This window comes from Pempheris klunzingeri, chromosome 17 (assembly GCF_042242105.1).
Source record: "Pempheris klunzingeri isolate RE-2024b chromosome 17, fPemKlu1.hap1, whole genome shotgun sequence".
NCBI classification, from domain to species: Eukaryota; Metazoa; Chordata; class Actinopteri; order Acropomatiformes; family Pempheridae; genus Pempheris; species Pempheris klunzingeri.
The window spans coordinates 4,173,591-4,199,540 of record NC_092028.1 but is presented as its reverse complement, the minus strand read 5'-3'; the positions used below and the strand labels follow the sequence as shown (position 1 = coordinate 4,199,540).

The window sequence follows — 25,950 nt, the reverse complement described above, 5'->3', positions numbered from 1 at the left end:
AACAGCGATATTACAAGTTAATGTGTGCTCAATTAAAAGTAGTTACTTGAGACAACGAAAAGCAAAGTCAGCAACATCTGCGTGCACTGACTAGTTACAAGCTGTTATTTTCAAGCTCTGACCGCATCAGCAGTTCAGTACACTTTGCCCCAAGTTCTTTGCCAGGGTGCTCTTACAGCAGCTGCTGATGGATGGGATCTGGGATTGACGACAGCTCTCCAGTGAGTAGCTGGCTGCCATCTTAAATACTGACTGCCCACCCCTAACTCTATACAGAAACAAACACCTATAGCTTGTGTCAGTTTAAGTTGTAGTTTCAAAGTCAGTGGCCGTGGGACAGACGTTGTCATGTTGCCAAAAAAAAGCCACCATGTGAATTCAGGCACTAAAATCTGTAGAAATATTCCTGAAACGGCGACACCACCTTTGACCTCCACATGGCTCCAAAATCATCTTTCCATTCATCAAATTTGTTTATGCCATTTTGTATCTGGGATGTGCACGTCGTGCACATGCTCAGTCCATGTGTATGTAAATGAGCATGCATACTTGGGATATACTATTCACTTGTCTCCATCTATCTGATCCCTAGAAAGGATCAGGAGTTTCATGTGACAGGACCGTCCCTTTGGGTAGCCGTTACATCCAACCAAAACGTATGCGCATTCCCCCCTCCCCACTCAATTCCCCCCTCCCCGCTCATTTAGAAGTCAATAAAAGTGACCCCCAGAGGACACACAGGCACAATCACCAGACCTCCCCATTTGATGCCAAGCAGCACAGTAAGAACCAAAGGAATCATGCCTGTGCCCAAGAGAGCAGGTAAGAACCATCTACACCTGAACCTCATTGGGGAGAGGGACAATATTCTATGTGCCATGAGAGTGAAAGTATCACCTGTTTATCACTTCACACTGGGAGAATATTACAGTTAGTGTTTGTAACTACATCAAATGAAGCACAGGTAAGTTGGACTTGCATTTTGTAACAAATACAGAAGCTAACACTAATACTCTGTTATAATTAAAGACACAATTTCAGTGTGTTTTGTAAGTAAGGTCGGAGAGAAATAGTGTTATCTTGTGTTTTTGATTGCTCAACACCATGTGGCTCACAGCTTTCACAGCTTTCATAGCTTTATGTCTTTCTCTTCCACACTGAGATGCATTTGCAAACGATAAGTCATATCTTACTATCCATCAGCAGTATTAGAGCACTGGCATTTTCATATTCAAAATCATCACTTCTATTTATTTTTTGCTTTATTTTCTCTCTGTGTGCAGCGCTATATCCAAATTTCTCCTCGAGAGATGTACCACACCATATTATTTCAGCTATTTCTATTTCGTTTCAAGTTTATTGCTTGTCACAGTGTTTTATTACCAATTTATTATGTGTTTCATACTTGCTTATTTAGGTTACCGCATGCTGACTATCCTTGTAAGTCAGCTCCGAGCCAAACATCCTTCCTCACCTTGGATTCTGCCAGTTTTCTCTGGCCCATTAATCATGTCAACAAAGTGCATGAAAGAGCCTCTCCCCAGACGGTTATGGTTTCCTCTGCACTTGTGCCACTGCTTACCAAATTCCCTTCAATGTCATCCTCAGCTGCAATTTCAGAGCTCATATTTCTGTCTGTCTTTCTTGTTTCTCTCACTGCGCAGCTGCTCTCTTACATTGCCTCACACCATTTCTGTCACTACTACAGGTAGTTGCTTCATGTGAAGATCTATTGTCCCCCTCCTCCTTCTTTTGGATATTTGTAATCCATCCTCAGTATTTCCCATTCCATAATAGCTTCTATAACTCACATGTCCCACCCACACCCGCCCCCCAAACACCCCCCACCACATCATCAACACCACTGTTGTTTCCAAATCACAGCCCAAATGTTACTAATCCCTCTTCTGGCAGACACATTAATAAAGTGTGAAATACTGCACAGTAATTCAAGTCCCAAAATGTAAAAGCCCTTCGTGCTTTTAGTTATGGCTGATTGATTCTGCAATTATATAACACACAGCACCCCGGCTTCTGCCTGTTAACTCTTTTCAAGCCTTCAAAAGGCTTTTTCTCTTGATTTCTTCCTTTTCCCACAGTCCTCCTTTCCCACATCTATCTACCTCTCCATGTGTTTCATTCTCCATCTTCACCTCATATTTGTGCTCATCACTCGCAGGGCTTCCCACCGGGAAGTATTGACAGGAACCAGAGGGATGAGTCTGGGCCCACGCCACCCCTGCTCATCTCTCGCCCTCCACCTCATCTCACTATCTTCTGATCTTGCTGTCTCAGCGGGATGTCTTGAACCTGATCTGCACAGATAATGTAGCTCTGTCCCACCGAGAGGGGAATGTGGAGAGTGAAACAGCTCACCTCGCCGGCGTCCAAAACAAACACCCCTCATGAAGCATCAGGACATGCAAAGCTGACCTTTAGGTGTAGTCCTGCTGAGTTGTTCACATCTTTAAACACATGCTCAGGAGGACAAAACCCATGTTTTGTATCTTGCCATTGCTCTGAATCCATCCCTGCATCTCTTTGAAGTTATGTACAAATCCGGCTCAGGTACTCGTCAGTTTTTGCTCAAACACCTACAAGCTTAATCCCGATATTCATCCGGTGTCCCTGACTTTATGAGGCATCTTTTTTATAATCTCTCTGCCCTTAAATACTTGAACGTCTCACACCTCACTCTCGTGTCCCGGTCTGTCTCCTCCATGTCTCTATTGCTGTGATGTGAACACATCAATCTTTTTGAGTATCTGTTTATCTCTGCGTGGCCTTCCTGTTGATCCTGCTGAGCAGTGACAGGCATCCACATGGGTTTAACCTCCACAGAGTAGCCAAAGAGCTGGCATATCTCCCATCAACCATCTCACTTACTGCCAGCGTGATATCTCACTCCAAGGTTACCCGAGGTGTTCGCCTCATTCCCCCCCAACATTTACAGTGCATCGTTTCTGCAAACATCTATCCTTAGCAATTCCTCTTAATGCCTTGATGATCCCAGGACTATTCCACAAGGCTTTTCTTTCATGGTATCCCTGTGTCACCTGCTGCGCGCCCTTGTGGTCGTGATCAGGGAAGGAGGGGAAGAAAGATGAATGAAGCGACCTGTCACCAGCATGTTTCAGCTCCACCAACTTCCAATGACGGCTGCATGACCTTCACTCTATCCCCCTCCGTCCTGCCAAATCTCTGCTCTGTCCTTATGCGCTCTGTCGCTCTTATCAAACAATGTATGCAGACTATCTTTTGAAGTCATACACAGTGCTCCAGCAGGCTTGCTGCTGAAGTCAGTATGGTCATTTGGACAATATCCAAACTCAATCTGGTCTGTAATTGGACCCTAATCCTCAGTAGGGTCCAATTAATATTTCTGCATGCCCAGTCAATTATCAAATTTTCTGGTCTTAATGGCTTCATCAGGTAATTGTATTCCACATAATGGTCTCCTGCATATCAGTAATGCTGTATATAATTAGATTTTTAATTACAGCACACAGTATTTTAGAGTTTTAGGAGGAGCAGTGGATCTCTGCCATAACAGCCAACAACTTTAAAGTTAACCCAATAGAAACCCCACAAGCCTTCTCATCATATTAGCAGCTCTTAAAAGAACCGCAGTCCAACACGATTCAGGGAAAGCGATGCCACTACTTCAATCACATCTGATGTTTGCAGATGTTATACCACACTCCCATTTGTCTTCCTGGTGGTTACATGTATGCTGCTGGCATCCTCCCCAGCTGAGGGTCACGCAGGCTGGAGAGGTTAAGTTTCCCCAGGCTCAGATATGTGCCGGGATCAACCATCTCACCTGAAAAAGCTGACTTCTCCTTTTTGGGGAACATGGGTGCGTCACTGCGATGATCCAGGACCAACTGTCACGTTCACAAAAGGCATGGTTATTCAGAGCAGGTTAATAATAATCCAATAAGACCACATGAAGGCCAAGCTTTACATATGTAAACACCTTCCCTCTTTGGGTTGGTTTTATTTTTAACAATCTAAGCATACACTTCACACTCCAAATATATATAAAAAAATCAGAACATGGACATACAGGAACATAAAATACACCATAAAACAAAGAAGTATATCATTTAAACACTAAAAGTTAAAATCACTTATTTCTAATGGTGAACAGTAAAAATTCCATCTATTCAAGTACTGCCCTTAAGAACAAATTTAAGCTACTTAGGTAATTTCATGCTACTTTATGCTTTTACTCTTCTTTATTTAAAGGGAAACTTTATACTCCACTACATTATTTTCACTGCTATTATATTGATCTGAATACTTGAGTAATTGCTTATTTCTGAAGTGAAACTAAGGCAGGAAACGGGGTAAGCATGTCCAATCATCAGACACGGCTTCCCTTATAAGTTAATGCGGTGTGTTCGGTATATGCAGCAAAATTTATTTTTGTGTTTTATAAAAAGTAAGTAAAATGATGGTTCTTCCCTCCATTATGTTGTCTGTAAATTCAGCAGAAAACTACAGTGTCTTTCTGTTGTCATTCTGTTGGAGATATAGGCAGCCACACGTCAGGTTACTGCCAGATCACTGCAGGAAGTCACTGCTCTGACTGGACTATTACTGCACAATAATGTGGCTTTTCACAATAATGTACATGTCATGTAGTGAATGGTTCTGTAGGGTATCAGAGGTCGTATGGCTTTTTAAAATCTGTCATTTTAAAGCTAATTCCCTTCCATGTGAGGCATTGTATTGACATATGCTAAAACTCACAATCAGAGAGAGGACGAAAAGCTGTATCTGATGCTATTTTATCCTGATATCAACTGTTTCCATTCTAACTTTAGCTACCAAAGCTCTGATCTTGTACATTTCTTGTTGCTCTTGGAATGAAGTGAAGTGCCACATGGTTTAGGGATGTCCTAAACCACGTGGCACTTCACTTCATTCCACCAGCAAATGGCCAAGCAATGTTTAAATCCACAAATCTTTATTTTACATTCTAAGAGTTCCCAAAGATATCAGGTAGGTCAAATTGAAGCAACGATAATATAAAGCCTATAAAATGACAAGATAATGTAGAAAATTTCTATTAAAAATATGCCATCATGGGTTTAAATATTTCACTCAATTTAATCGACATCTTCAATTGCATTTTTCAATGATGCTGATACAGAATATGTCTCTAAGATATGTCCCCAAACTGAGTGGGAAAATACTAATTTAACATGGGAAAAGCCGGTGCTAGCATATGCAAACATGTCTTAAATTAGTATATAAAGCCTGTTCCCACTAATGCATTTAGTACACAGCCATAAGCTAAATGAAAATCACAGTTTAGAAGCACCCTCACATGGAAAATCAAGGCTGTCTAATTTTGGCAATAGGAAAGGACAGACGATTAAAGCTAATGTCATGAAGCAACACTCTGATAGGTGAGTAAGAATGATGAGGAGCTAGTTGTCTGGGTGAAATCTGAGAAACAGAAACTGAAGTGCAGATGACTTGGCCCTTGCAGAAGGGTGGTGCGTGATCACCAGACCGGCTAGTACTGGATCACAGTTTTCTCCGAATGTCAAAAGACACAGTGACTCACACAGTGGGGGACATACAAACCAACAGAGATTATACACCAGCCCACAACATGACAAACATGCCTCCGGCGGTCTGAAGTAACAGCATCATACAGAAGGCATATTCTTAGACTCTGAGACTTCTGCTGTCAGTGGCCATGTCACTGAGTGTGTGTCCCTAACGGACATATGCTCTGGTCTCCAGACTTCTTATGATGAAACCTAAACCTTGGCTGGCACGAGAAAACTTCATGAATCAGTGCTGACCCGACGTAGCACACATACTCCTCTGTGATCTACTGTATGTTGAATGTTGTAGATGATTTACTGTAGATTAATGGCAGCCTGGCAGAAGCACTGGTGAAGGGACAGGCTGCAGAGAAAGATGAGAGGTAGCTGGCAGGAGTTTACTTGCCTGTGCCACCCTGAATAGTTATGTGCATTTAAATGTCTTGTTATACAAGCCAACCAATTTTTATCTCATAACTCTTTGTCTTATGCATAAACTGTGTTAGACTGCAGTGAAATGACACATTCTTTCTTTTTCAGCAGGAAAAAACAACGCTGCAGAAGAAGGTAAAGAGCAACATTGCCATCCGCAAGTCTTTGTTCTAATCACCAAACGATAATGAGAACCATTCATTTAATTAAGTAGATGGTGTCATGTAAATGTGATTATCCACTCATGATAGAGTTTAATGCATTTCCCTCTAATTCTCTTGTTATCTGTCCTGTTCACCTTCTCAGTAAAGCTGCCGCCATACGAGCCAAATGTCCCTGAACCAACCACCAGGGCCGACTTCGTGAAATGTGAGGCTTTTTGAAATTGTTCAGGAGCAACATTTGAAATGTGTCACATAACACAAAAACAAATCTGGTGCCAAGTAATGCCACACAATATGAATTCAAGCTATTAATGGAAACTGGTGCACAACAGTGTGGAGTCATTAGTATGAAAAGGTAGATAGATGGATATTTACAGATTATAGATTATAGATTAAACCATCAATGCAGCAAATACAAATTTACAATTTAATATCACTCTCCTTACCTGGTCATTTCTATACAAATTGAATAAGCCTTGTTAAATGTAAACATATAAAGTGTTAATTACATCTGTTCATTAACTCCTAAAATGAGTCAGCGAAATATAGTCTATGATAATTAGATAACAGTAATAACTTTATTCATACAGCACCTTTACCTTTCAAAACATAAATACAAAGTGCTTTACAAACAGGGTACACAGTTGTACCAGTAAAAGAAAACAGGGAGGCACAGTGCAATTATACAGCAGTAGGGAAATAAATCAATGCTGAAAGCAAAACTAGTGGAATGGGACTAGTGCAATAATTAAATAATAATCAAATAAAGTAGGTATAAAACAAATCAGATATTTATTTTAAGAAGGCTTTTATATGAAAATATGTTTTCAGGTGAGATTTAAAAGAGGACACTGAGGCTGCTGCTCTGGTTGCAGGTAGGTGGCCACATAAGCGAGTGGCCATTATTGCAAAAGCCTGCTCACTTAGATGACATGTGACAGGGCGTATTTCTTCCCTCTCCTCTCAGATTGGGTTCCCGTCTCTCTGGATGATAAAACTGCACAGAAACTGCTGTGGATTTCAGAGGGCGGGTCCAAAGTGGCCCGTACGTCAGAGGCGGTCTGCCCATATCCCAACAGGCCTGAGAGATATGAGCACTCGCCACAGGTAGGCCTGGCTGTGGTCACTGGAAACAGCCTGAGTTCAGGGTGGAATCACTACTACAGTGTTGCTGCTATTAGTCATTGGCTTATTTTGGGTCACACAGCCCATTTACAACCACACCACTTGTGAATTATTTACATGGACACACATGTTGCTTAGGCAGCTTTGGAAACATCAGATTTTAGTGAGACTAAAACAATATCTTTGATTTAACTACAACAAACCTGCATGCTATCATTACTGTAATTTACATACAGAACCTTAAATCAGTATTTGTTTGCATAATCTTTGCTTTTTTGTGAAATTTTGCACAATTTTACCTATTAGGAACCCTGAGCCGTTACTTAAATGAGACCATGCTGTAAGTTTAGAGGGGAAATGTCTCACTGGTGGAACTGCTAACAATCTGAAACACGACAACAAGCCCCAAGAGTCATTTAGTGTTTTTCGTAAGGAGTCACAAGCCAAAAGGTTGGGAGCCACTGGTTTCACACTTTACCATACATTATATTCTATAGGATCATTACGTGGCCTTTATAATAAATCTTACTCTGAAAAGTATAGTAAGTGCACCTGTTCAATAAGTGTGGTGCCACATGTCGCTTTGAAATTAATGCTAGTAGAAATATAAAGTTATAGGTTATCATGAATGTAAATGCATTTTGTTTCTTTGCATCACTGGTCTCTTTCTAAATGCTTTTGGGGATTCAGGGTTGTTTCCTGCACATTTGATAAATTCACTCTTCAGTAAATTACATTTATATTTCAAATGCAGTCATCCAGTAACTCTGAAGTGCAAATGACAATGGGAAGCAGTAAACATTTGGAGTACAAGTATAATACTTTCTCTGCACACATTCTGAGCGGAACTACAACTAATGATTATTTGTATTATCAATTAATTCACCACCAATCCAAAGAGTTTAATGTCTTACTTCTCCTGGATATTTCTTATGACAGCCAAATGTACTCAGTTTTCTTCTATTAATAACAAACCCCGGCCAAACCCTCACATTTTAGGAGCTGGAATTTTTGGCATTTGTGCTTGAAAAATGACAATTCAACCATTAAGATAAGTGCAGATCAATTTTATGCCAATCATGTAATTTCTAAATAGAACAGAGACTCTTTCATTTGTCATTTTGGACTGCAGCCCTCCTCACCCCCTGCTGTGTCCCTCTCCTAAATTAGGTTCTGTGTAAGGAGAGTCTGCTAGGCCATCGAGGGTACTGGGAGGTGGACTACGACGGCTGGGTTGTGATTGGGGTGGTCTGTGAGAGTGCCCCCCGGAAGTCCCAGGACGGGCCCTGCGGCCTTGGGGAGAACCCCACCTCCTGGGGCGCCGGCTGGTCTGGTTCCTGCTACCAGGTGTGGAACAATGGCGAGAATGTAGACATCCAGCTCCCCCTGTCCTCCACAATGGGCATCTACGTCGACCAGCCCGCTGGCATCATAAAGTTCCTCTTGGTGGAGGGAGAGGGCGAGAAGGAGGTGCGGCTGATTCACAAGTTCAAAGTCGGCATTCAGGAGAAGGTGTTCCCTGGGTTCTGGGTTGGCACAAATTCATTCTGCCTTATTCGGAAAAAGGATCAGTGACACGGCAGAGGGTTTAAGGGGGGGTCAAGTAGTGTACATTTAAGAAGGTGTCAGGAGGGAAGGCTTGTGATGTTTGGGGAACAAGTGTAGAGTTGTAAAGCAGAACTGAAGCACGTCGTGACATCTTTGTAGATGCATGAAAAAAAAAAAGCTTATTTGTTTCATATTATATCCCAAGATGCCCAATTATTTATTTACTATTGTGTGTCTATTCATGTATCTTATTTAACTTGGACTTTTAGGATAGATCTTGTATGTTTTTGTAACACACAGGACTTTGCATGTACTAGAGTGCTTTATTAACTTAAGTCAGTCTTTTTTATGTGCTGTATGTAGTCAATAAATCCAGTATTAGATAATAACAGTGACCCCGCATTATTGTGTGATGCTGCATATGAAGCTGAGACAGAAATCAGATATGAACTCATTATCTTCCTTTGTACAGTGGAGTGCTGAGGTCCTCTAGAGGCCTTTAATAAGACTGCGTCCTCACACAGAGTAATACTATGAGTCTTTGTTCACTTGGTGCTGCTCCTTTATTTGAAACATAAAAGTACTTAACAGAACATTTATTTGTTTTTTGAATGTTGGAGATGGACATTTGTTCCTTTCAAATCAACCCACCTCTCTCTCTCTCTCTCTCTCTCTCTCACAAACACACAGTCACTTTGTCATTCATTCAGTCATTTCAACAAGATATCTGGAGCAAAAAGAAAAAAACACCATCCCCTATATCTCAGTATTGGTTTACAATCATTCTATCAGTCAGTCATTCATTGGCAAAAGTAAAAGTACAAATAGGCATGTTATGAGGAGGTGCTGGTGTCCTCCGGTCACATTTTGAAAAGCCACAAGCTTCATGTAAAGTCAACCATTTCTCTGGTTTCTACCCCTTCAAGGAATAGATTTGTTTTTTTTGTATGGGGTGGGGTGGGGGTCAATAACTGGCCTGTTGGTCAACTTAGCCGGTCAATGATAGGAAACATCCATGTGGCCCACGGACAACATTGGCTCTTGTGCTTCATCACTAAAACTTTAGCATAGACTGTGCTAGAGCTTTGGACACGGTTAGTTTAGTCTGGTATAAAGACCAGAAGCAGGGACAGACAGCTAGCCTGGCTCTGTCTGAGGTCCATAGATACCCCTACCAACACCCTTAAAGCTTTCTAATCAACATGTTGCATTTCGTTTGTTAAATCTGTGCACAAAAAAGGAGTTCTACACAGTACACAGTACACAGCCGAACAGCTGAGACCATGATCCACAAGATGATTCAATAAATAAATGTATAATGCTTTTACTGTAGGACTTTAAAGACATTTGTTTGTAATTTCTTTTTTCTTTTTTTGGTGGGGCGACAGGGGAAAGCTTGTCTAGGTTAGGCTAGCTTCACTTGTTCAATTGGAAATTTAGAATAATGAAATGATGTGACTACGAGGCAACAGAGAGAACAGCAGGTGTTTCATACTGTTCTTCCCAGTTTGCCGGCATCATGTGAAACAGCTCATCGCCAGAGAGGCTAATTAATTGTAATTAACAAACTTGTTATTTTACATTCTCATCTGTGTACCAATTAAAGACAGATTTACATTATGTGTTGATAGTGAGTTTTTCAGGTGTTGGTATGTGTATTTTGGAACTTTGGAGTAGCTACTCCCTCTGCTTGCAATCTATAAGCCAAGTTAAGATAAGATAACAACGTCTAGGTAGACTCAGGTCAGCTCCAAACTTCCCACACAGACAAAACACTAGTATCATTTTCCTAAGAGACTCCTGCAAAGAAAGCACAAATGGGGAGTGACCAAACTGTCACACTTGGCTAAATAACCCAACATTTAGCTTTGGAGCTCCTTCAGATTATAATGATGCTACTATCAGGCATCTGCTAAAGTATTAGCATGCAGCACTGGAGCCAACGAGCAACCGGACACAGATGTTAGCCAAGCTCTCATCACTTCACAGGTAACTTTACCAAAGGGCGAACTTCCCAAAACCTCCCGAAGCACAAGGTTGGCAACAGTAAACAATTGGCCGTGCCACTTAGACTACTATACACCCTGTTTTAGTGTCCGGTTTTATCAGTGCAGTGGGTCACTACACACACATCTAGGGATCCAATCGTAAATTAGTGCTGTGGGATGTGTAGTAGCTAGTATCGTGAAATGTGTAGTGTCGAGGAGGGAGGGGGGTATCGTGTTGAAAATGTTATTAGTGTTCATAACGACGTTTCTTTTTGTCAGTTGCGCCTCGAAGCATGTGCCATTAATTTTGGTTAGTGAAATAAATGGAGGTACTAGCTTTTACACTGGTTCACATACTGTGTGTCATATCTGCCAGCCCATACAGGTGTCCTCCCGTCATTACAGCATCTCTTCACTTGGTCTCATGATGCTCTCCTTCTATGTCACTGCCTCTCTCTCTCTCTCTCTCTCTCTCTCTTTCTTACATTCTCGTTCTCTCTCTCTCACATTCGCTTTCTCTCTCTCTCTCTCTCTCTCTCTCTCAGTGCTTCAGTGAGAAGTCCCCTGTGTTGAGACGGGGTCGAGGCAGGGCCCCAAACATTTCTGTCCCATCAGTGGCTCCGGGGGCCAGCAGGGCCTTCATACTGGCAGCAATGTGCTCCAGGTCAGCGCAGCCCACCTGAAAGACACCACCAGGTCTGTCTGTTAACATCACATGGGGGGGGTGTACAACAGCTGGCAGGTTTTCCATCCAAGCGGTTTGTTTCAAGAAAATTCTATTAAATATAATCTGCCTTTACGCAATCTACTTTCCATTGTCTTAGAAAATGATGTTATACATTCTGAAATATTACTTGTAAAATGTTCGCCCTGCACTTTTATGGGCACAAGAGCTGATGGAGCCGTCGTGGCCATTAGTTTTTGCATCAGAATAGTGAGAGCTCAATAGTTTCTTTGTCTTGGACAACATGAAATATGTCAGGATCAACTGTCATCAAAAAACATAACAGCAGCTTGTTGAATTACTAATTCTTTAATTATCACCTATAATTTTTTCCAGCATCTTTAGCTTATAGTGAGAAAATTATCAGATAAATCCAAATACATAATCAATTTATTCTGTATGATGACCTTAGTGGTTTTTGTCCTCATAATGATTAAACTATTATGAAAAGGTGATAGACCTCAAAACAGTTCAACTTAGCTGTTTCTGGTGCTGTTTAGAACCTTGTATTTACACTCCCCTCCAAAAGTATTGGAACAGTGAGGCCAGTTCCTTTATTTTTGCTGTAGACTGAAAACATTTGGGTTTGACATCAAAAGATGAATATGAGACAAGAGATCAACATTTCAGCTTTTATTTCCAGGTATTTACATCTGGATCTGATACACAACTTAGAAGATAGCATTATTTGTAACGGAACACCAAATTTTTAGGTGAGCAAAAGTATTGGAACAGATAGACTTAGAATAGATTAACGTGAAAAGACTTAATATTTAGTTGCAAATCCTTTGCTTGCAATAACTGCATCAAGCCTGTGACCCATTGACATCACCAAACCTTTGCATTCTGCTTTTGTGATGCTTTTCCAGGCTTTCACCGCAGCCTCTTTCAGTTTGTTTTGGGGGGTTTCTCCCTTCAGTCTGCTCTCTAGCAGGTAAAATGCATGCTCTACAGGGTTGAAGTCTGGAGACTGACTTGGCCAGTCTAAAACCTCCCACTTCTTGCCCCTGATGAACTCCTTTGTTGTTTTGGCAGTGTGTTTTGAATCATTATCTTGCTGCACCATGAAGGATCTCCCAATCAGTTTGGTTGCATCTTTCTTTAAATTGGCAGACAAAATGTCTCTGTAAACTTCTGAGTTCATTTTGCTGCTGCCATCATGTGTTACATCATCAATGAAGATGAATGAGCCCATCCCAGAAGAAGCCATGCAAGCCCAAGCCATGACATTACCTCCACTGTGTTTCACAGATGAGCTTGTATGTTTGGGATCATGAGCAGATCCTCTCTTTCTCCAAACTTTAGCCTTTCCATCACTTTGGTAAAGGTTCATCTTTGTCTCATCAGTCCATAAAACTTTGTCCCAGAATTTTTAGGCTTGTCTCTGGACTTTTTGGCAAATTCCAGCCTGGCCTTCCTATTCTTCTTGCTAATGAGTGGTTTGCATCTTCTGGTGTGGCCTCTGTACTTTTGTTCATGAAGTCTTCTGCCAACAGTAGATTGTGACACCTTCTCTCCTGCTCTCTGGAGGTTGATGCTGATGTCACCAACAGTTGTTTTAGGGTCTTTCTTTACAGCTCTCACAATGTTTCTGTTGTACTGGCTATGGCCAATGTTTGTGCAATGACTCTGATTGATTTTCCATCTTGTCTCAGCTTCACAATTGCTTGTTTTTCACCCATGGAGAGCTCTCTGGCTTTCATGTTGGTCACACCTCTAACTATAAATGCAGTCTGCACAGGCAAAACCCAAATCTGAAACTGAACGTAGACATTCAGCGCTATTTATTGTTTGAATAATCAATGTAACAGGACACACCAGGGCAACAAAACACACCTGTCAGTCACATGTTCCAATACTTTTGCTCACATGAAAAATGGGTGGGTTCAAACAAAAGGTGCTAACTTCTAAGTTGTGTATCAGATCCAGATGTAAATACCTGGAAATAAAAGCTGAAATGTTGATCTCTTGTCTCATATTCATCTTTTGATGTCAAACCCAAATGTTTTCAGTCCACAGCAAAAATAAAGGAATTGGCCTCACTGTTCCAATTCTTTTGGAGGGGAGTGTATAATGTATTCAGCTTACTAATTTTTCCACTCCTCATCTCATTGCGTCTAAAAAGACTGAATACTCAGAAAGTCCTCTGATGTTGTCAGGAATATTGTGCCATTGATACTGTGGTAAATTATCTCTGTGTTTAGTGTAAGCCTCTCTCATATAGTTATAATCGACAAGCTCAGTGCTTTTGTCCTGTAGGAATGGTGACTCCATTTTTTCAGAGATCTAAATGGTTAGTATTGACAGGGATGTTTGCAGATTTTAATCAGATTTTCTTAAATTAGATGTGCAGAATAGGTTACCATGGTGATCTACACCCCTAAACTAGGCAAGCTTCATGCGATCAGAAAACTTGAGTTACCCACTAATCTCACTGTGTGACACAGGCCCCAAAACCTTTTATTTTAATCTCTGTATGCAATAAAAGCAGCTCTATGCTTTCGTAAAATGGCACATGCTCACCCGTTCTCCACTGTTGCTGTCTCCTTGAGCAGATCTGGTTCCTCTGCAGCCCCACACAGGCACAGATACAGGCAGCGAGCGGGCCAGAGCCATGGGGTGGGCGTGACGGGACGAGTACGCCGCCTGACCCACGGCCATGCCACGTGACGGCGGTGGAGCATCCTCACTCAAAGAGCCTAGGACAGGTAGATAAATGTAAGTGGATAATTCACTGATGTGGATCTGTGCACACGTGTAACTACTTTCAGTCAGAAAGCCAAACTCTTACCATCAGTGCTCTCCTCCTCCCCATCCGACTCAAAGAACGGCTCGCAGTCTCGAGACAAAGAGTCCTCGTCCATGGAGAAGACACCTGAAGGAAAATAAATCCTCAGTATCCATGCATATCAAACCATTTTAAGGCGCACATCAACTACTACACTCCTCACCAGCACTTTCATTCCCATAAGGTCTCCTCTCATCCATGTCCTCCTCCTCTTCCTCGTCCTCACACTCTTCTTCCAAGTCCACAATCCCAGACCTCTGTCTCCCACGCTCAGCCTCCAGCGCACTCTTTTCCCTTTCCCTCTCTCCGTTGCCGTTCTGGCCGACACCATGCCCGGTCACAGCTCCTGAGCTGTAGATTGACGGGTAGCTTTGGGAATACAGCCTGCCGTTAGGACTGACTCCGCCAACACCGCCATCTCCTGTAAAGCTCTGGGACAACAGCAAAAAAGTTCACAATATTGTAGATGTGAACATTTTGAATGAGTGTCACAGTGCAGTATGCAGCAAATGCAGTCCACTCACCCCTCTGTGTCCGGGGTCAGAGGTCAGGCCAACCACCAGCTTGGTTCCTCCCTCTCCACCCACATGACGTGTGTGCTTTTGGGCTGTTAGCATGGTCGTGGAGTGCAGCACGCCGATGTCGTCCATGTAGCGGCGTGCCGACTCGGCCAGAAACCCTTGACCCCATACATTATAGGAGAAATCACACTCCTTAGGAAAGGCACTGCTGCTCTCCCGTTTCCTCAACCCATCTCCGTCTCCAGCCAGCGACTGGTACTTCTTACAGGCTGTAAGTATGGCCAGGTCGCAGCCAGACTTTTGGCAATACGTTTCGGCAGCAGAGAGTAGCGCCAGCCAGCTCTCTTTGTGGTTGTCTAGGATCTCAGGCTCGGATGAGTGGGTGATGGAGGCCATAATGGTGCTTAGTACTGTTTACAGCTCTCTTAGATGAACTCACTTGATAAGAGAACTGATTAATGCTGATGACTGATGAGTTTGGTTTTAAGGGGTAGACGTATCAGAAGCCTGGATAATGGTTGATCGTGGAGGGCACCAAACTTAATACAGCATTGACAAGTGACTTTGGTAGCTGTGGTGCATCTGACTTTGCTCAAATTGTTGAAAAATCCCGTTTACTTGTGTTTCCTCTGTCCTGCTGGTGTATGGTTAGTTTTTGCACTGGTGAAGATGCAGGGGAAAATAATGTATCATGTAGAGAGGCACTGGGTGACTTCAAGATATGAATATGATATATTGGGCGGTGTCCTTACACACTGGAGAGCCAGGGGAGAGAAGAGATGTTGCCAAGTTGCTGGTGATTCCTGGAGAAAAACAAAACCAAACCAAGGTTGGCTGTAAAACTTTGAAGACAGAAAGACATGTCACTCCTTATGAATGGGTGTTTCTTCATGAATGGTGACTGCACGTTTCAATGTGTGCAGGTAGACATATAAAAACAAGCTGTTTAAGCTCATCTGTCCTCTGAGTGCTGCAGCCTTCACCACTTCCATGAGCTGCTTGACACCAGCCAATGCTAACCGCTGTAGCTACTGTAGCTACTGTAGCTACTGTAACGTTAGCTGCTGCTGCAGCTTGGTAATGATCCTGCTCTCTACTGATCCTTCACGGCCATCTTTGCGGTGGTTTCTGTCTCGTTAGGACCTGCATTAAAGTGCATGCTGCGGACTTGTGTGCACGGTGGCTGTCGCTGCTGCAGCTGTTGTTGTTGATCTTGTTGTTGATTCACTGTTGTGTGCAGCCTCCTCATGATGGACCCACAATTCACCTCCATTTTTCAGGCTTCCGCAAGAGCCGAGGCTCCCAAGTATAAATTACAGACACGAGGGAAGACATTCACCTACCTGTTCGGTTTCTTTCTTCCACGTTGCCAGATGTTTATCAATCCTAAACTTCACTTCTTTTTTGTCAAACGTAATCTGCCGTCTCCCACGGTTTCTCTCCCCTTGCTAGGCTCTACACCAGCAGCAAGCTCACAAAGATTAGTATTATCTTTTCCGTTTGAGAATTTCAAAATAAAATGCGTAGACTAGTTACCAATAGTTCGGTTGCACAGCTACAGAGCTATGCGTAAAGAAATATGTCATATTCAAACGATGAATGTGTGATTATTTGATATACATAACTAATTTGATGTCTGAAGCGACACACAGTCAAATATACGTTCAGCAGGCATCTAAAAAATACTAGTATACTGGCCTGTAATTTCTCTTAAGATATTTCCCAACAATCTCCAAAACTTAACTTCTTAAATAACGCGTTGCCGAACATTATCATTAGTTGATGTAGGCCGTGTCTAGATCAATTCATAGTAAAAGCACTCATCGTGACAAAAACATTAATTTGAAGGCCGATTACACCGCTTTAGCATCCGGTTTTGTTTTCGTGAGCTCCAATCAACTTGACGCAGTTCTGACGTCACCTGTTTACTGACTTCCAATCGAACGCACGTTGTACACGTGACGGAGCTCGGTGGGCGGGCTCGTACTCGCCTTGTTCTCGTGCACGTGTACGTCCCCTCTATCAGCTGCTCAATAGTTCTTTGTCACCGCGGCAGTCAGACACATGTAACAGAGGAAGAGACACTACCAACAATGGTACTAATAGTCATATTGGTACTAATGATAGTACTGTCTGTATTTATTGTGTACACTTTGTTATCAAACTATCGAAACCCCAGCAACACACACACTACCAAAAGTTTGGACTTGCCTGCCTCAGAAGTTTGATTTGGTTCAGTCAGACAGCAGAGAACACTTCATATCACAAATTGGTCTTTCACACTGTCAGGTTGTAGGAACTGCTCTTTACAAATACATGTTTGCATCAAGGGTTGGCAAAAGAAAAAAGTTTTTAATGCTGTAAAACGTTTCAACCAGACTAACAAGTGAAAGGACAGAAAGAGACAAAGATCCCTCAGAGCAACAGTTAAATAAGAACTTCAAAAATCACCAGTCACTGGCAACAGAGTATGGAAACTCCATCAAAATCTGTGCAGATTAAAATGGGAACAAAACTGAGTGTTTACCGAGTGTAATGGTCTTAAGGAGGAACTACATCAAAATATACTCGCCAAGCATAAACTAATATTGCTACATTATAATAAACTGATATTTCTATCTGGCATTAAGCAGTTTGTGTTGTGTGCATTATGGACTAACATAACAACAACAACAATAATAATAATGATAATAACAATAAAAGTACTTTTTTGGGTTAGAAGAATGTACCAGTTCATTTCACAAAAAAGAAAAATAATAGCTACATCAAAGAATGATAGAATAAAAGAAATGTCCCCAATAAAATATAAAAGTTAACAATAGTGCATGAATTGTTATCATCACATTCAAAATAAGTGATTACATTTTTCACCTTAACAATAATCCCACGTGTGGTTTTGCTCAGAATATTCAGAAATTCTTTCTGGGTCTTTCTGGGCTGTTGTACAGTATGGGCAACCATAGAACAGATGAGTTATACTAGTATATTTGTCAGTGATGAATAAGAATCTTGAAATAAACGTGTTTGTTGGATATAAAATGAATATGTAAAATAAGAGTTCCAAAAAAGATTTTCCTCATGGTGCTATTTTCCTGGTGTTGTGGAGACATTTTGTCTGTTAGTGTATCTGTTGCTCATAATTTCAATACCATTTGTGCTTGTGTTTCCGTGGCTGAGGCATTCACAGACACTATGTCTATTTCTGTGTAAGGTCCATTTAGAGCAATGAAAAACTGTATGTGTGTATATATACTTGGCCTATAAAGCTGATTTTGATTCTATTTCTGAACCTGATTCAATTGGCGGTGCAGACACAGTTGGGGATCCCCAAATCAATTTTGAGGGCCCCATAAAGGCTTGGGCCAGCCCTGTGCACATTGGAATGTATTTTGTAAATGTTTATTTTAATCTTCGACATCATCATTAATCATTATTGTATCTTAACTACTGGTCAATTTCTGCACAATGTGCAAAAGGTACACATCTAAATTGTCGAAATCTTGCTCAACCAAGTTACTGGTTGGGACTCAGACTACGCTGACTGGGCTAACATAAATTAACTTACAGTTTTGCCAGGTCACTTGCACGTTCTGTGACAGGCAGAGGGGACCTATTTACTTGACAAAGTGTCTTTGGATCATTTATAACCTAATCCATTTCTGGTGGGTTCTATAGGTTTAGTTACATGTTGTTTTGTGTCTGCTTCACATGCAAGTACATTACAGGGGCGGGGACTTGTGGTAAAACAAAGTTCCCGGATGTGGAGGGCCGTCGTTCCCGTCGTGACGTCTCTTCGGGGGGGCGGGGCTATCCAAGAGCAGGAAGTGTGACGTAACATTTATTTTGGAAAACGAAGTCAAGACAGAGGTGACGGAAGAATGGAGCAAAACGTTGAGGATTATAAGGTATTCCCAAGTTTTTAACATTATTTTAGTGTCAGTATTTAAATGTAGGAATGTTGACGCTCTAACTCGACTGTGACATTGCGGGTGGAAGTGCTCGAGCTTGTTGTCAGTGTTAGCTGTTGTCAACTTCAAGCTAGCTATCGGCTCTCGATAACGATCATCAATAACTTTGGTTAAAATAAAGCAATGATTCCCTACATGGTGTCATCTAGTTCGATGTGAAATGTCGGACTCGGTTGTTCAGCTCGCCGATTGCTGTATCAGTAACCATACAGACATTAAAACTTCAGCCAGACGATACTAGATCATCATAGTAAAGTCTAAACAAGTCTTCGCCTTCACCTGCTGACCTGAATACTGTAATCACGTGATTAGCTTCTGTCATTCATCAGCACTTTGTATGTCAGTCACACAGTACTTCAGTACTCAGTACTGAATATCTTTGTACTTTTGCATCTGAAGCTGTGAGAAAAGATAGTGGGCATTTTCAGTTTTTACATGATATGGAAACAGGATGTGAATTGACAAAGTGATGGGCAGATTAATTGATGAAAATAAGTATTAGTACATTGGTACAAGCAAGTTCCCATGACTGGAATCTGGCACAACTTGAGTATAGACATTGATTTGTCTATTTTACACACATGGGTTTTCTCTCCCCTCAGCTGATATTTGAGAAGGAGGGGGTGTACCTCCACACAAATGCCAAGAGGAGTAATCAGGACACAACTATCCCAGGGTTCATCCGGATTGTGGAGCGGGTAAGCATATCTGTTTGAGTCAAAGTTAAGATACAAAGAGGGAAATCCAGAAAGCACTGGGATTATAAACCGTGCTTTTGTTTTAGGCGGGGGTACCGGCTTTAGAGTGGAGCCCACTGGAAGATGAGGGCCGCAGTGCCCCTGCAGTACTCTACACCAAAAAGGTCAGTAATAAATCAGTTTCTTCAACAATATGAGTTGTTTTCTGTCTTAAATCTAATCCCTCTCAACCCACTTCTCATTGATTAGGATGGAGAGGGAGGGGAGGAGGATACAAACTTCGACCCCGGGTATGAGCCAGATTGGGCAGTTATCAGCACAGTTAAGAAAGATCGAGAACACGTCCCAGTCAGAGAGTCAGGTGCTCTTTACTTTTCTGTCACTCTTGATAAACATCATGGTAAGAAAGGAAGCGTGAAACTAAATGGCATCTGTTTTGCCTGCAGGTCAGTGGTCGTTCTCTCTGCCCCTCTCAGAGTTATATTCTCTTAGGAGGGCTCGGTTCTCCTTGGGTCGAAACTTCCTGGTGTTGACTAGTAGAGGGGGGCACCCACTGCCTCCTTTGCACTTCCACAGAGGAGGAACCAGGGAGCTGCTTAGGGCCCTGCACCTTTACATCGACCTGGACCAGTAAGTGTCATCATCCCATTTCTAGCAGCAGTTTCCATCGTGAAAAGCATGTTAGGATTCATCGCATGACAGTTCTCACAGCAGCTGCTGTACAGCTTCAGACAAGAGCTGTTTTTATCTTTGTTGACAAATCACATGAGTGGGAAAAACATCACATGCTTTCTGTTGTTATCATCAGGTCCCCAGTTGACGGGCGCCTCTTTCTTGCCTACCCTCATGACTCAGGTTCTCTCTCTCAGTCCTTCGATAAGCTGCAGCTCCTTGATGATGGAGGCACAGATCTTGTTTCGGTAATTTGTTTTAATAATTGAAAAAAGAAAACAGATGACATAACAATGTTATGAATGATATTATGCTTGATCATATGAAACTGCATTAGAGCACACATTGATATTATATTATTATCTTTACTATTAGCTTGTTGATCAATCTGAAGACATGCTGTACGAGTCAAAGTCACACTCCAGCCCACACATATTTGCTTAAAAATCTACAGCCTAATCACTGGAGTTTTCACCGCTAAACTTCTGCTCCCACTCAAAACTCTTGTTCATAATTCTATTCTCTTTCTGCCTGAACAGAGATTCATCCAGGACCCATATGCCACTACATTTGGTGGATTCTCCAAAGTCACAAATTTCTTCAAGGCGGCACTTCGACCTCCAGACTCCCCCAGCCACTTGCGTACTGTTCAGGATCCTAGTTTGCCTCCCCAGTCTGATGAAGAGCCCGGCTTCGAGCTCATCACCTGTGTATGGAAACATAAAGAACATTTTAAAGCATACAGCCGTGTCTAATACATACAGATTACAGATTGTTATAATGTTGAGACTCATAAATCACTTAATGTTAATGTTTGTGGCTGTCTTCCGTTAAGGGGGTGGAGCTTGGTCCCAGACCAGACGTAACCAGGGGACAACCTCTGGACAAATGGGAGGAGTTTCTGGACCCTGAGGGCCGAGTGAAGAACCCAGACCGGGTCAAAGAGCTTGTGTTCAGAGGGGTGAGACAGTAAATACAGTACAGACAGTAAATCCCTCTGTCCACCAGTTGTTTGTATTTTCATACATTCTTGTTGTTTTCAGGGAATCAAACCATCCCTGCGGAAGGAGGCGTGGAAGTTCCTCCTGGGCTTTTATCCATGGAACAGCACTGCCAAGGAAAGAGAGGACATTCTGCGGGTCAAAACGTTGGTGTTTTTGTTACTGTGCATCCCCTCCTTATTCTTTTTCATAGTTAAAGGAATAGTTTAACCATTTGGGAAATGAGCTTATTTGTTTTCTTGCAGAGAGTTGATATCAGTCTCATGTCTGCACTGTAAATATGAAACTAGTTATCTGGGCAGTTGCCAGACAACCAGCAGAGACTGCAAGAAGAGACATCCTGCACAAACCAACCAGAAAACCACAATTAGTCTTTTTGCGCTTCAGTTCTTGTGTGAAACAAAGCAAGATATAATATGTAGGCGACCTTTAGAGGTGATTTGTTGGATCACCTGTTGGATTTGTTGTTTTTGGACAAAATGTCGAACTGCACCTTTAAGGTAGCCAGTCACTTGAATGCCCTTCTGTGTCCGCAGAGATGAGTACTTCAGAATGAAGGTGCAGTGGAAGTCGGTGAGTGAAGAGCAGGAGATGAGGAATTCCCTCCTCAGAGGATACAGAAGCCTGATAGGTCAGCCCTGCAGTCTGTCAAACACTTCCTTTCATCAGATCAGTCAGCTGCCTGTGAGAGCTGCCACAGATGTTGAAGTTAAAGTGTCTTTGTTCTGTTGCGACAGAGAGAGATGTCAGCAGGACAGACAGACACAATACGTTCTTCTCTGGGAACGACAATCCAGGACTGACTCTGCTTCATGATGTGCTGATGACCTACTGCATGTACAACTTTGATCTCGGTGTGTATCTCTGAATCACTGGCAAACAAAACAACTCAGATGGAAATGTAACAAAAGTAGAAATATAATAATGTTAATTAGTAACTGGAACAAGAGCACTGTATGTGTCTTCAGTCATCTACATGGGGGGTCATTGTCACTCCTGTTTAAAAAGATTTCCATTACACTGCAGTCCCTGCTGTAAAAGTCTGGGTTTACTTTTGTTACATTTTTTGTTGAATACAGTTGACTTTCAGATCATTAAAGAGGTGTTTTACAGGAGATAACCTGAGTAGCTAATGACACTTTTATTTCCATCTGGCCAGGTTATGTCCAGGGGATGAGCGACCTGCTTTCTCCTCTCCTGTTTGTCACCCAGAACGAGGTGGAGTCCTTCTGGTGTCTGACAGGCTTCATGGAGTTGGTGGTTTGTAGAAATTTCTCTCTCTGTGGCCTTTCAAGGACAGGGACTACAGCTCAGCAGCAACACAAACAAAAACAGAAAGTTTGCCTCCTGCTGCTTTGATCCGTGCTTAGTGTGGTCAGTTAAATGATTCCTGTGTGATGACCTAATGCTTCATCAGCAGTTCTGATTTAAATGAAAACAGAAAGCACACACTATTCAATTCACAGCAGCTTTATTCTGATTTGGATGTCTTTCAGTGTGATCTTTGTTAAGGCTCCAAACTGAATAGGTCATGTAAATAAGGGTAATTTGTTTCCATATACAAAGTAATTGATTTAAAAAAGTATGTCCTCTTTTTTTCCCTCTGCAGCATCAGAACTTTGAAGAGTCTCAGGAGGCCATGAAGCAGCAGCTCCTTCAGCTCAGTATCCTGTTGAAGGCTCTGGACCCAGAGCTATGTGACTTCCTGGGTTAGTTAGCGCATACTCATCCAAGTCAGACTGGATTCAATTGAATAAAACCTAAGGAGTACTGAGGCGAAGCTGGGCACAACCAAAAGTAGGGCAGAAACAAGAATAAAGCAAATGACAGGTTATGATACATAATACCTCTAGATTACACATTGGAATCTATTACACATTAAGTGTGAAAGTATACGAATGCACAGCATCTGCAGATGGGGTGTGCACCTTGCTGATATGCATCATAAGCATGAAAAAGAGGTTATTGACTGAATTGAATGAATTTCCAGCACAGGGTATGTAAAATGTAACGCTCGATATTACTCATCTAGAATAACCCATTCTTCTTTTTTTACTGCTCACTTAATTGAACATATTTCTGTCCATCAGACTCACAGGACAGCGGCTCACTTTGCTTCTGCTTCCGCTGGCTGCTCATCTGGTTCAAGAGAGAATTTTCTTTCGAGGACATCCTCACGCTGTGGGAGGTGAGCACACCACAGCAGCCTTTACTTATACACATACATACATTTGCAATGCCAAAACAGCTGAAGGACAAGTCAGGAAGATAAACAGTCAGGGTCGCTTCATTCTTTTACACCTTGATGGTGTAATTATCATCACTTCTTGTTAAAAAACGTTAATTTAGGTATCTTCTCGATAAAAACTTGTGAAATTCAAAACTCAACTGCAACATTTGTAACAGGATATATGTTATATAGAAAAATTAGTTCATGAGCATTGTCTTTTAACATCCCTTTTTCCACCCCAGGTCCTCTGGACTCGCCTTCCATGTGACAACTTCCACCTGCTGATCGCCTGCTCCATCCTGGAGTCCCAGAGAGGAGAGCTGATTGGCTCAGACCATGATTTTAACACTATTCTGAAGGTGTGTACTGCATTCATGTGTGTATGTGAGACAATAATTGAGTTACCTTATAACTCTACACATTTTTTCATCCGTTCCTCAGCATATTAACGAGTTGACGATGAAGTTGGACCTGCAGACTGTTCTGCGTGGAGCTGAGGCAATCTACCTACAGCTGATTCAGTGCAAGGTAAGAGGGGCTCCAGAGCAATACGATTCAGCATGGACTCAGTGGACCATCTCAGTCTGTGAACAGATTTGATTTTACAGTTGTGGTTATAATGAAGAGCAAAATCTAAAAAAGAATAAGATAATTAAAGGCATAAGAAAAAATTAGTTATGTCAAGTAATGTTGCTGCTGTCGCTAATATTTCCTTTTCATGTTAAAAAATGGATCAAATTCTCCCTTGAACATTGAAAGTCCATAACCTTTCATTAGGGGTCACAAGGTGCAAATCGCTGCTCTGGACTGTATTTGCATCCTACATTTTTGGGACACTCTTGTTTCCTTATTTGTTAAATAAACATTTTTGGAAAAACATTTTAAAAACAAAATGTACTTTCATGTCTTGTAATTGCACGTTTTATCTTGCACAATATATACTACAATTCACATTTCCTATATTTTAGTTTTATTTATGCTCCAATGCAATAATAATCACTCAGGTCTATTTGAATTCTTCTTACACAGGCCCTCTGTTTATTTCAGTTATCAGTTTGACACCTTAGGGTTAATTGCAGCTTTTCCCTTCCCTGCCAATCCTCCAGCAATCGTAGTTTTTGATAACCATCAGCATCAAATCTAGTTAGATGTGCCTCACTAGTGCACTGTAAGTGATTTAGCCGCATTTCAGACACAAAGTTAGGAAAAATTGAAGAGCTATAGAAATGCACTACTTAACAGGAATGTAGAAATGTATTTGTGTAACATTGTAAAAACAACTGTAACTGAAATCAAACTGTTAATGTTGTTTTTTGAGAAACTGTAGAGCACAAACAGATGAAATACAGATTCTCAGGCGATGGAAGCATTTCATTTGAGTCATGCACATTACTTGAATTTGACACCTCCTGACCTCCTCCGCCCTCCCCAGGAGCTTCCTCTCAAAGTTCAGCAAGTTCTGGGCCTCTACATCCCCTCTAGCTCTGAGGAGGGCAGCCCGGAGTCCCAGGCCAGTGAGACACAACACCTCCTCGGCCAATCCCAGGCAGCAGCTGCTTCATGTAGTTCAGCACGCGGCCCCACCTATCCGTAAATCTGCAGGTCAGCTGGTGGACTGACAGTCACCAAGAAATGTATGGAGTATACTCATATATGATATGATATGATATGATATATATACTGTATATGATCCCATAAGAAGGAATGAAGACTATTTTGTGGAGACTGTTGTCGCCATTTGTCAGAGGCAGGGGGTGTCGTTGAGGTTTTTTTTTCTTTCAATGTACCCATGAATGTTTCAGCAAGATGTTAAAACACTATAGCCGTACTTGCAGTGCTCTTTTTCTTTCTGTATGTTGTCCTCCTCCTTTTCAATGACAGCTGGTCATGTGTTTACATCTCGTGTGTCTCTGCTCCAGAGTCCTGCCATCCTTTCTACACTCCATCCTCCTTTAGTTGCTGCTGTTTTACCTTCTCCCAAATGATTTGATAATTCTATTCATCACTGCCTGTCACGTGTGTTCCAGTGTACTTTCGGTGCATTTAATTATCATTCTGTTATGTCTGCTTTAGAGTTCCCCTGCTTCCCCTGCCGCTGTTCTGAAAAGGGAAGATGAAGGATAAATTCACTGGCAGCACCTTGCTAGTACTGTATGTTGCCATTCCAGCCCTATGCAAAGTTTTTGCATGCCTTATAGGTTTCAGAAGTGGCGTTTTAATATTTTAAGCCTTGTAATTATCTGTATAATGTCATAACATTTTCATCTGCTGATTATTACCAAATAAACGGTTGAATCTAAATGAAGCAGGGCATATCAAATTAATATTTTTTCCTTTCACCGACCAGTCTGTCTCTCTCACACCCAGAAAGTCATAGCATAGATCAGTACCTCGCAGTACAGCCTCTAAAATGACCATACATTTGAATCAAAACCTCTTTAAACAGTTATAACAAAGCTAAATATTGTAACCTTTCTGAAAGTAGAATTGATTTCATTAGTTTTAGCGAGGTGGACATAATAAA

At 41.7% G+C, this 25,950-nt stretch overlaps 3 protein-coding genes across 5 annotated transcripts; 2 read left to right on the top strand and 1 right to left on the bottom strand.

The window, feature by feature from the left end:
- Positions 1-756: 756 nt before the first annotated feature.
- LOC139216419 (tripartite motif-containing protein 16) lies at positions 757-9,383 on the top strand. 2 transcript variants are annotated; one of them, XM_070847521.1, is made up of 5 exons: positions 757-822; positions 6,108-6,134; positions 6,306-6,368; positions 7,131-7,270; positions 8,459-9,383. In XM_070847521.1, exons 1-5 carry the CDS (start codon positions 768-770, stop codon positions 8,861-8,863), a joined length of 690 nt encoding a protein of 229 aa, XP_070703622.1. In that variant the 5' UTR covers positions 757-767; the 3' UTR covers positions 8,864-9,383. The 2 variants fall into 2 exon arrangements, with proteins under 2 accessions (XP_070703622.1, XP_070703623.1); XM_070847522.1 differs by having other exon boundaries at positions 768-822; positions 6,111-6,134.
- A 214-nt stretch (positions 9,384-9,597) lies between these two features.
- Positions 9,598-16,315, bottom strand: akt1s1 (AKT1 substrate 1 (proline-rich)). Of its 2 annotated transcripts, none has more exons than XR_011585567.1 (7): positions 16,201-16,315; positions 14,861-15,660; positions 14,500-14,767; positions 14,340-14,423; positions 14,072-14,247; positions 10,677-11,503; positions 9,598-10,611 (listed from the first exon to the last, which is right to left on the bottom strand). XR_011585567.1 is itself a non-coding variant. In XM_070847520.1 (7 exons), exons 3-7 carry the CDS (start codon positions 15,251-15,253, stop codon positions 11,366-11,368), a joined length of 1,059 nt encoding a protein of 352 aa, XP_070703621.1. In that variant the 5' UTR covers positions 15,254-15,517; positions 15,610-15,660; positions 16,201-16,315; the 3' UTR covers positions 9,598-11,365. The 2 variants fall into 2 exon arrangements, 1 of the variants encoding a protein (XP_070703621.1); XM_070847520.1 differs by having other exon boundaries at positions 9,598-11,503; positions 14,861-15,517; positions 15,610-15,660.
- Positions 16,316-18,687: 2,372 nt separating this feature from the next.
- tbc1d17 (TBC1 domain family, member 17) lies at positions 18,688-25,727 on the top strand. Its single transcript, XM_070848177.1, has 17 exons — positions 18,688-18,762; positions 19,428-19,523; positions 19,610-19,687; positions 19,773-19,884; positions 19,970-20,153; positions 20,332-20,443; positions 20,735-20,905; positions 21,031-21,156; positions 21,239-21,342; positions 21,733-21,827; positions 21,934-22,050; positions 22,356-22,456; positions 22,806-22,905; positions 23,287-23,384; positions 23,669-23,785; positions 23,868-23,954; positions 24,859-25,727. The coding sequence occupies exons 1-17, from the start codon at positions 18,736-18,738 to the stop codon at positions 25,018-25,020; spliced, it is 1,887 nt and encodes a 628-aa protein (XP_070704278.1). The 5' UTR covers positions 18,688-18,735; the 3' UTR covers positions 25,021-25,727.
- The last annotated feature ends 223 nt before the right edge of the window (positions 25,728-25,950 follow it).

Bases quoted from the DNA above. Each gene is read 5' to 3' on its own strand.
- akt1s1 (XM_070847520.1), bottom strand. From the start codon at position 15,253: ATGGCCTCCATCACCCACTCATCCGAGCCTGAGATCCTAGACAACCAC. The intron at 14,424-14,499 runs GTGAGGAGTGTA...ATTTTCCTTCAG, and splicing joins TTATGGGAATGAAAGTGCTG to GTGTCTTCTCCATGGACGAG. The intron at 14,248-14,339 runs GTAAGAGTTTGG...TACCTGTCCTAG, and splicing joins GGAGGAGGAGAGCACTGATG to GCTCTTTGAGTGAGGATGCT.
- tbc1d17 (XM_070848177.1), top strand. From the start codon at position 18,736: ATGGAGCAAAACGTTGAGGATTATAAG. The intron at 19,688-19,772 runs GTCAGTAATAAA...CTCATTGATTAG, and splicing joins CAGTACTCTACACCAAAAAG to GATGGAGAGGGAGGGGAGGA. The intron at 23,955-24,858 runs GTAAGAGGGGCT...CGCCCTCCCCAG, and splicing joins TACAGCTGATTCAGTGCAAG to GAGCTTCCTCTCAAAGTTCA.
- LOC139216419 (XM_070847521.1), top strand. From the start codon at position 768: ATGCCAAGCAGCACAGTAAGAACCAAAGGAATCATGCCTGTGCCCAAG. The intron at 823-6,107 runs GTAAGAACCATC...TTTCTTTTTCAG, and splicing joins GCCTGTGCCCAAGAGAGCAG to CAGGAAAAAACAACGCTGCA. The intron at 6,135-6,305 runs GTAAAGAGCAAC...TCACCTTCTCAG, and splicing joins AAACAACGCTGCAGAAGAAG to TAAAGCTGCCGCCATACGAG.